Source organism: Rhamphochromis longiceps, linkage group LG10, assembly GCF_057381845.1.
Source record: "Rhamphochromis longiceps isolate RC_006_pf linkage group LG10, R_longiceps_female_GT1.1, whole genome shotgun sequence".
Taxonomy (NCBI): domain Eukaryota; kingdom Metazoa; phylum Chordata; class Actinopteri; order Cichliformes; family Cichlidae; genus Rhamphochromis; species Rhamphochromis longiceps.
The window spans coordinates 34,725,289-34,734,719 of record NC_140566.1 but is presented as its reverse complement, the minus strand read 5'-3'; the positions used below and the strand labels follow the sequence as shown (position 1 = coordinate 34,734,719).

At 40.2% G+C, this 9,431-nt stretch overlaps 1 protein-coding gene across 6 annotated transcripts; it reads right to left on the bottom strand.

Annotated features, from left to right (window-relative positions):
* LOC146661305 (olfactory receptor 52E4-like) lies at window positions 1-8,699 on the bottom strand. Of its 6 annotated transcripts, XM_085421413.1 has the most exons (7): window positions 6,313-8,699; window positions 6,090-6,214; window positions 5,841-5,978; window positions 5,434-5,526; window positions 5,134-5,272; window positions 4,582-4,808; window positions 1-4,190 (listed from the first exon to the last, which is right to left on the bottom strand). In XM_085421413.1, exons 5-7 carry the CDS (start codon window positions 5,253-5,255, stop codon window positions 3,853-3,855), a joined length of 687 nt encoding a protein of 228 aa, XP_085277539.1. In that variant the 5' UTR covers window positions 5,256-5,272; window positions 5,434-5,526; window positions 5,841-5,978; window positions 6,090-6,214; window positions 6,313-8,699; the 3' UTR covers window positions 1-3,852. The 6 variants fall into 6 exon arrangements, with proteins under 6 accessions (XP_085277539.1, XP_085277540.1, XP_085277536.1 ...); XM_085421414.1 differs by lacking the exon at window positions 5,841-5,978; XM_085421410.1 differs by having other exon boundaries at window positions 3-4,190; window positions 5,134-5,526; window positions 5,725-5,978.
* Window positions 8,700-9,431: the final 732 nt, after the last annotated feature.

Genomic DNA, 9,431 nt, shown 5'->3' with positions numbered 1-9,431 from the left:
GCTGCTTGCCTATTGTAGATTCACTCTTCCCAGTCTGGTGCAGGTCTACAATACTTTTCCTGGTGTCCTTCGAAAGCTCTTTGGTCTTGGCCATGGCGGAGTTTGGAGTCTGACTGTTTGAGGCTGTGGACAGGTGTCTTTTATACAGATGATCAGTTCAAACAGGTGCCATTCATACAGGTAACGAGTGGAGGACAGAAAAGCTTCTTACAGAAGACGTTACAGGTCTGTGAGAGCCAGAGATTTTCCTTGTTTGAGGTGACCAAATACTTATTTTCCACCCTAATGTACGAATAAATTCTTTACAAATCCTACCATGTGAATTCATGGATTTTTTTTTCACATTCTGTCTCTCACAGGTGAAGTGTACCTCTGGTGCAAATTACTGACCTCTGTCATCATTTTAAGTGGGGGAACTTGCACAATCGGTGGCTGACTAAATACTTTTTTGCCCCACTGTACACCTAACTGATAATAACCTTTACGAACAGTTCCAGTCTGGCTTCCGTCCTCTGCATAGCACCGAAACTGCTCTTATAAAAATAACAAACGACCTTCTTATGGCAGCTGATTCTGGTCTCCTCTCCATCCTTATTCTCCTTGATCTGAGTGCAGCCTTTGACACCATCTCCCATCCCATTCTTCTTAGCAGATTAGCTTCTATTGGTCTCTCTCATACTCCATTAGCCTGGTTTAAATCATACCTGTCTGACTGCACTCAGTTCATTCAATTAAAATCCTTCACTTCTCAGCCTTCTCCTCTATCTACTGGGGTGCCGCAGGGATCTGTCCTCGGGCCCCTTCTTTTCATCCTTTACCTTCTTCAACTCGGACATATTTTTCGTAAATATAATATTCAGTTCCACTGCTACACCGATGACACCCAGCTCTATCTCTCTACCAAACCCGATTCTACTCTTCCTCCACCCTCCCTTATCCTCTGCTTAGCTGAACTCAATTCCTGGTTCTCCTCCAACTTCCTTAAACTCAACAGCAAAAAATCAGAACTTCTTCTGGTTGGCACTAAACGACTGCTATCCAGAATTAACAATTTCTCTCTCACCATCAATAATTGGCTGGTCCCTGTCTCTCCCTCTGTGAAAAGCTTGGGTGTCATTCTCGATAGCACATTATCCTTTAATTCACATATCAGTAATGTCACACGTGCAGCATATTTTCAACTCCGTAATATCAATCGCCTCCGCCCTTTCTTCACTCCTCATGCCACTGCCATTCTCGTCCATAATCTTGTTATCTCTCGAATTGATTACTGTAACTCACTATTATTTGGCCTTACACAAAAATCTATTAACAAGCTGCAACGTGTCCAGAACTCTGCTGCCCGTATTATTACTAGGACTTCCTCTACCCACCACATCTCCCCAATCCTGAAGCAGCTTCACTGGCTCCCGGTTAAATTTCGCATCCATTTTAAAGTAATCCTTTATACATTTAAGGCTATTCATTCTCTCACTCCACCATACCTCTCCGATTTAGTACAGATGAACTTCCCATCCCGGTGCCTCAGATCTTCATCTTCTCTTTCTCTCTCTGTTCCTTCCGCTCGTCTGATTGCAATGGGGGGCGGGGCTTTTAGTTGCTCTGCCCCTCGACTTTGGAATTCCTTACCCCCTGACCTCAGAAATATTATAATAATATAATATTATAACAATATTATCATTCCCTCTTTTTAAGTGCACCCTCAAAACTCATCTGTTTAAAATTGCTTATGTTTAAACCTCTGTATGCTCTAACTTTTATCTGTTATTCTTATTATTGTGTATATTTCCAGTTTCTGTGTTTTTATCTGTTGTACAGTGTCCTTGGGTACTTTGAAAGGCGCTATTTTTAAATAAAATGTATTATTATTATTATTATTAAAGGAGACATGAAAGCCAAAAGACTGCATGATGGAGAAACACGAATGGCATTTCACCCAATAGTTACCACTTTTTTGATTGCCTTGGATGTTCCTCATTGAATAAACTTTTTTGACCTCATTTAAACAGAAAATGACATTTAATCCTCTGCTTGTTATCTCAACTACCCTCGTGTTCGTCATATGTTGCACTTTTTTAAGTTAAACATTCTGCTCTGCTTGTTTACTGAAAGCTACGTTCTAACTAGATACTTCTCAATCATCATGTCATCATAAAACTTTTGTGTAGTTAATTAGCATGAACCAAAATTCTAATTCTTCCAGCTGCTCCTTTTACGGTTCATCACAGCAGATCCTCTGCCTCCATCTTACACCACCTTAAGCATCCTCCTCTGTCACACCCTCTGCTTGTCCTCACCTGCTATATACACAAATCTTATAGCATTTTAAGTCTGTTCTGACTATTGCCAATTTTGTACATTTTTTGTTCAGCATGGTGGTTAGTGTGCTGACCCTTTAAGAGAAAGGCATGGCCCATGCGGACAGGAGACGTGTCAGAAAAACTCAGACAATCGACTTAACATGTGTTGTGAAAGGTTCATAAAAAGACATTCCCTGTGAGTATGCATTATTGCTTGGCACTTTATGTCAATTAATGGCAGTTACTTACATGCTGTATTACGCAGGCTAATTTATGGTTTAGGTATTTAGGTATTTATTTATTTATTGTCATTGTCAAGAACAATGAAATTGCGTTTGGGGCTTCCATACAACCCAAAAAAAAAGAAGAAAATAATAAATACCCCTTTGTAGGCAGTTATTGGCTGTCAGCATAAGCACATGGTCATGCCGCTTGTTAAGTAACTATTTTAGTTTGTCACTCATATACACTGTATTTTGTTGTTACAGTTTCACACCTGCCATATAAAGCGAAGTCTAAACCCACACTAGCGTCAGTGACTTTTGTGTGGAGGTGTTTAACTCCTGGAAAGTAGAAAGTGGTTCCACGAGGCCAGTACGAAGTCAACCAGAAAACCCAGGTTGACCTCTCTGACACAATCCCAGCAAAACCTGTTGAAAATTACACAAGTGCTTCATTGTAGATTCTCAGTTTCCATTTATTTTAATTCTGTGTGTACGCAGTGTGTCTGTATGGTATGCAGGGGACACTAATGGGAACAGGAAGGCTGCGCAGAGGGTAACTAACACAACCCAAAACATGATTGGCTGCTCTCTGCCACCCTGGAGGCCATTGCCAGATCCTCCTGTCTCAGGTAAACCAGGGCCCTCACAGGTGAACCCGCCCACCACCTGTTTGACCCGCTGCTCTCTGGTCTGTGCCTCAGGTCAATCAGGTCCTACACCTCCAGACTCACTAACAGCTTCTTCCCCTTGGTCATTCAGACTGTTAACAAACACTATTCCCCCACACCCCAGCCCTGCCCACCCACGTTAATCTGAGCCATGGTCAGATTAACCCTACATGACTCTATTCAGACCAAGTCTTGTCTTTGCACTACTTCCAAGCACTTTGCTCTCCACTGTGTGCCTTTCTATGTTTTGTATATGTATTCCTCTAGACTCTATATGTCTTTTCTGTTTGCTATTTATTCCTATTTATGTATTTTTTTATACTCCTGCAGAGTGTAGCACCCATAATTTCACTGTACATGTACAATGACAATAAAGGGCTATTCTATTCTAAAGTAATTAACTTCCTTGAGGCATTAAGACATTCACTTTTTTTCATAGATGTAGAAAGGAAGACAAATCAGGTCATTCATTCTGAAATTACAGGAGTTTGGGTCCATTCATCTTGACATTAATACAATTTGGTATCATTTATATATAAATCACAACAACAATTAATAAATAAATATTAATTAATAATATCAATAATATTAAAAAACTTTGTTGGGCTTTGTTCTGCCTCTTGTATGAGTATCCAGTATTTTTGGAACATTTACACTGCACTAGATTGTGAAGTGTTTAATGATGCTGCTGCGTAACTCTTTACTGACCAGTCCGTAGATAATGGGGTTGATGGCTGGTGGAACGATGATGAACAGAATGCTAAAGAATTTCTTTAGGTTTTCAGACACTGAAGGAAACCTGTAACTCACAATTATGATCACTGAGGCTATTTGGTAGAGCACGTACACGACGAGGTGAGAAGCACAGGTTTGAAAGGCCTTGCTGCGGATGCTGGTGTCGATTCTGCTGTGTTTTAGAGATACTTGCAGGATCCTGATGTAGGAAAAAGCAATGATAAGGAAGATCCCTGTACTCACAGTCCAGGTCATGGCCAGACCTACCGAATAAAAAGAGACAACTGTCCTTTCAATCAAGTATTACATGTCCCCATACCCATGTGGTTTAATTGTTCCCTCAGTTAAAATCTGTTTATATCTGGAAAAAACAGCTAATAAATGCTTGAGATCTCACTGTGGGGACAAGCTTTTCTTTAAAAAAAAAACCATGACAACACAATCAGTTTAATTCCTTTCTCTAAAAATCCAACAAAACACAGAAGTTGCTTGTACAACAGTATAAAGTGGAGACAATGGTTTGCAATACTGCACTCATCATTTTAACTATTGAGGGAGAGAAAAAAAATTAAACTGTGAAACTAAGGCTATGAATCAAGCTGATTTGAAGCTGATAAAATGTTCAACCATCTACTGCATACACTTAGGACTGACCATAGATGTCACTGGCAGGTGTGGGAATGCAGGCCAGGCCTAGGATACCCCGGTTGCTGCAGTAAACATGCAGAATGACTCTGCCACACAATGGGACATTCATGTGGAAGCTGAAGAGCACAGCAATAGGCAGCAGAGCAAGCAACCAGGCCAGGGCGCAGCAGGAGTGCAGCCAAGCCGAGGTCATGATAGCGTGATACCTGAGAGGCTCACAGACTGCAATGTACCTGCACAGAGAAATAGAAGGGGCATTTATACTAAAAGATATGTAGTAAGTTTTAATTTAGAAGTTTTGTTAATGAAAAAAAAAAATTTAAGTCTTTTCAAAATCCTGTACTTTCTCATTTCTTTGGGAAAAAAAAACTTTTTCTTACAATTCTACAAACAAAAAGAAGATAAAAACAGAAGAAGAACAGACGAAAAGAACACAATGCTGACATACAGCTAAAGGTTGGAGACATAATCCATTATCAATTCAAACAGCAGCATCAAAAAGGAAAGTTCGATTTTCTTTTTTCTTTGATTTTTACGTTGAGCTGATAGTTTTATTACCTGTCGTAGGCCATCGCACCCAGAATAGCCTGCACTGCTAGCCCATATGTGTGCACAGAAAAGGCCTGGGCAATGGCTGGGATGTATGCAATCCTCTTCTGCCCCATCAAGAAGTGCATCATGAGACCAGGCAGCACAGCTGTGGACCCCAAAAGATCACAGACTAGCAGGTGGCACACCATTACAAACATGGGTCTGTGCAGGTTCTTGTCAATAACAATCACGGATACTATGACACCATTGCCCAGCAACACCAACATGTAGGTAAACAGAGCCAGGAAGAACAGTAAAGGGCCAAACCCTGGAGGTATATAGAAGCCTTCAAGTTCAAACACAATCGGCTGTTTGAGAGGAGTCGCCATTGTTAGGTTCTCCATCCACAGCAGCTCGTTTCTGCAAAACACATCAAAACCCAAGAAACAGGTAACACAAACCAGACAAAGCTTTTAGATTCATAGATAAATGTTTTAGTAAAATGTAATAAAAGATTTTTTAAAAAGCTTTCAATTAATACACCACAAGATCTGGAATCAAAGAAGAGAATGACAGACAATGTCTAATGATCAAAAACTCGAAAAGCTTGAATTATACTTTTTTATCTTCTTATCCTTCTGCCTTCTCGTCTGCGTGCTGAAGTTGCTCTGACTGTTTGAGGAAACTGTGCTGTGCTTTTATTAATTTGCAGATCGTTTCTCATTCATGTTTACCACTGAAACATCAGCCTCCATCCTGGATACAACCAATAAGCTCTGTGCCTGAAGTGCCACAAACTGCAGTTCCTTGCATGGCCATTTGATTCTGGCTCCAGAATCAGTCACTCAAAGCTTCCATGTTAAAATGTCCATCTATGCAATAGAAAGCAACATGTAATGAACCAGAGATTCATATAAAGTTTTTGGACCCAAATGCAGACTCATAACATGCAAATGACTATTTACAATAATTTATTTACTCACAAACTTGAGCTCAGAATCACAACACAACTTCAGATGACAAGCATCGCCAGGGCAAGGGATCATCAGAGATTGCTGCTGGAGAATGATTAGTGACGGGCAACAGAGGGAATGATGGAGCAGCAACTCTGCAACAAAGGAAAGAGGGGTTACTGGACAAGAAGGCAAGGAAATGGCTAAAGATGAGTACTGATTGTCGTGGAGTTGGTGGGAGTGTGTTATGTACAGATTGGACGCAGGTCCTGTTCCAGAGATTCCAGAGGGGGTCCAGGGGAGGCACGATGGGCAGGAGGGCAGACAGATAAGCGGGATGAATATTGAAACCTTTGCTGTAGACAGACCTTAGAAGTGGAAGCAACCTGAACCAGCACTGGAGAGTAACAGGGCAGGAGGAGAAGACACAAAGAGGCAACGGTAGACACGGGTGAAATGAGCATATCAAATCAAATCACTTTTATTGTCACATCACATGTGCAGGTACATTGGTACAGCACATGTGAGTGAAATTCTTGTGTGCGAGCTTCACAAGCAACAGAGTTGTGCAAAATACAACAATGTAAACAAGCAAAATACAAGAATGGCTACATCTGAAACTAATAAATATATGTACAATATATAATAGTATATGCTGAGAACAAAAGAGTTACTACCAAATGTAGCAGGATGAACTGGCAAAGAGTAGGAGGCAGCACTGATTTAACCCTCTGGGGTCGACGGTTGCAATTCACATGACCAATTTAAGACAACACTGCAACAAGATGCAGTGACCCAGAGTCTCCATTTCACTTTGTGTTAAAGTGCAGACTTCAAACTACATACCGGTTTCAAATTGTGTTGATAGGCCATGTAACACCAGAGCAGTTATGAAAAATGTAAGCTGTGTTTCTTCCTAAATACTATTGTCGCATTTCCTGCAGGAAAAAAAATGCATTTTCTAGCATACACTCTCTGCTATGCGTGTTAAAATGTATCATGTCAACCAATCAAAAAATTATATGGCAACATGCATAGCTGGACTGTGATTTCTCTTTTTTATGGACAGATGTTTTTTTTGTTTGTTTGTTTGTTGTTTTGTTTTTTTGTGTGGTATAAACAATGAAAGGTGGTGGATTGGCCAGATGCTGGCCGATGTGTAAAAATAACTCAGTTGTTTGCAGCGATGGGAATAACGGCGTTACTTTTTTCAGTAACGAGTAATCTAACTAATTACTATTCCTATCGTTACAAAGCCGTTACTGTTACCAACAAGAAATTGCGCTCCGTTACTATTTTTCAACAAACAGACGGTTGAAGCTGTGTTCAGCTTACCGCAACTTATATCAGTTGCACGGAAGTAGCTGTAAGTAATCTGGACGCTACGACTTTAAGCAGCTGCGCTCCCGCGGTAATCATGATCACTGTCTGGCACAACACCTGGATCTCAGGGGGCAAAACAATCACATGAGTGCTGCTGTTTGACTGAGGAAGAATAAAGTAGTCGTGGTCAATCACATGACCACTTAAAGACAAAGCAACAAGGTGACATATACCAGTTTATAAACTGTGTTGATCGGCCACGTAAAACCAGAGTCATGATAAACAAGATATACGCAGCATTTTTTCCTCAATAGTTTCATGTTTACTGTCTAAGGACAGCGCAGCGAGCACGCTCTGCTTATGAGCAAGAAATAAAAAAACAAAACATAAAACAGCCCGTTTGTGTTGGTGGAAAAATGTAACATGTCGACCAATCAAAAAATGATTTGGCAACATGACATTTGGTTGTTTAGGAAGAGGCGGAAGATTTAGGAGTGACGGCGAGAGAGAGCGAGAGAGAGAAAAAGAGAGAGAGCGAGTTTTGAGATGTGAGAGATTTGTGATGTTTAGCGTGTTTGCAGTGTGTAGTTAATGTGTTGTCTTGTGTAGTTAGTGTGTAGTGTTGTGGATAGTTTTGTGTTGTGTGTCAGAACATTGAGGCGACTGCTGTCTCCAGGTAGAAACAGGAGTGATACACCTGCTGCTGTCAGACCTGCAGGTATCAGGCTGTGATGTTTCCTTTATAGTGGACAGAAATATTTGGAGTGGCACAAGTTACAGTAAAAAATATCACTTTTTCTACTCGGATTTTATGTTTTTTGTCTGATTTTAGATCAGTTGTGTTAGTACAGTCAAAATGAAAACAAAGCTGTAAATTCAGACACGTGAGGCTGTGCTGAAAAGAATGAGACCAAACAAGGCAAATAAATAGTTTTTAAAGGTGAAATGTGGAGGAAACATCAGACGTAGTTAAAAATGGCCAATTATACCCTGGACCCCAGAGGGTTAAACATTTTTTAAAGTAACATAATAGTTACTTTTGAAGTAATTAATTACTTTTTAGAATCTTGTAACTCAGTTACTAACTCAGTTACTTTTTTGAAGAAGTAACTAGTAACTATAATTAATAACTTTTTCAAAGTAACTTGCCCAACACTGTTTGGTGCTGGCTTCTGCAGAGGCCAGCAGTTGGAAGCTTTTTGAAACAGGAGCCAACAGCAGGTGAATGGAGAGGCAAGCCTTTATTTGTCTGGTGGCAGATGATGAGCATGAAAACTATGAAAAAACTATGACACACTACGAATCACTACGACAGACTGGGGTTTTTTTTGTCATGACTGTACGGCCCGGTTCGAGAGAAAAACAGGAATGGAATATTACACTGTTTTATGGTGCAATATACTGCTGATTCATAAGAAGTTCTGTTTGCATAGAATCATGGTCTTATTTCTCTGATTAGGGAGAACAAAACATACTGCACAGGAAGCCATAACTGAAGCTCACTGAGAGGGAGAGAAAGAAAGTGCATGTTTAGATTTTATGACTTTGGAGGGGAGAAGAAGCTATAAGAATGTGTGAAACGGTCAGACACTTCGAGATCTGCCGGACCCCCTCCCATGCACATCTCCCATCCGGACGTTTGTATTGTGTTTGTATGGAATAAAGAGAATTGTACTGATTAAAGAGATTGTTGATTGAGCATTAAAACACCGAGTGTTGTTCTTCCTTCAGCCCGAAGATCAAAGAATTGGGTTTTCAACACTGGTAAGTCAATAAGTTTGTGAACAAAAGTTTTATGTACTTTATTTATCCCCAAGGGGCAATTAACATACAACAGAGCAGCATGCCTTTGAAGATAAGGACAGTGCATAAAGACTGAGATAATAAATACACAGAATATACATTATATACACAGTTTTAAAATAACTGTAAGTGAGTAAAAGTGAATAAAGTGTCTGCAGTGGATGACTTATACAGAGTCAGTGAGGGCCTCAGGTAATAATAAGATTACCATTGTATCCTCTCCGTTAGGTTCTTAGTGTCTCCCAG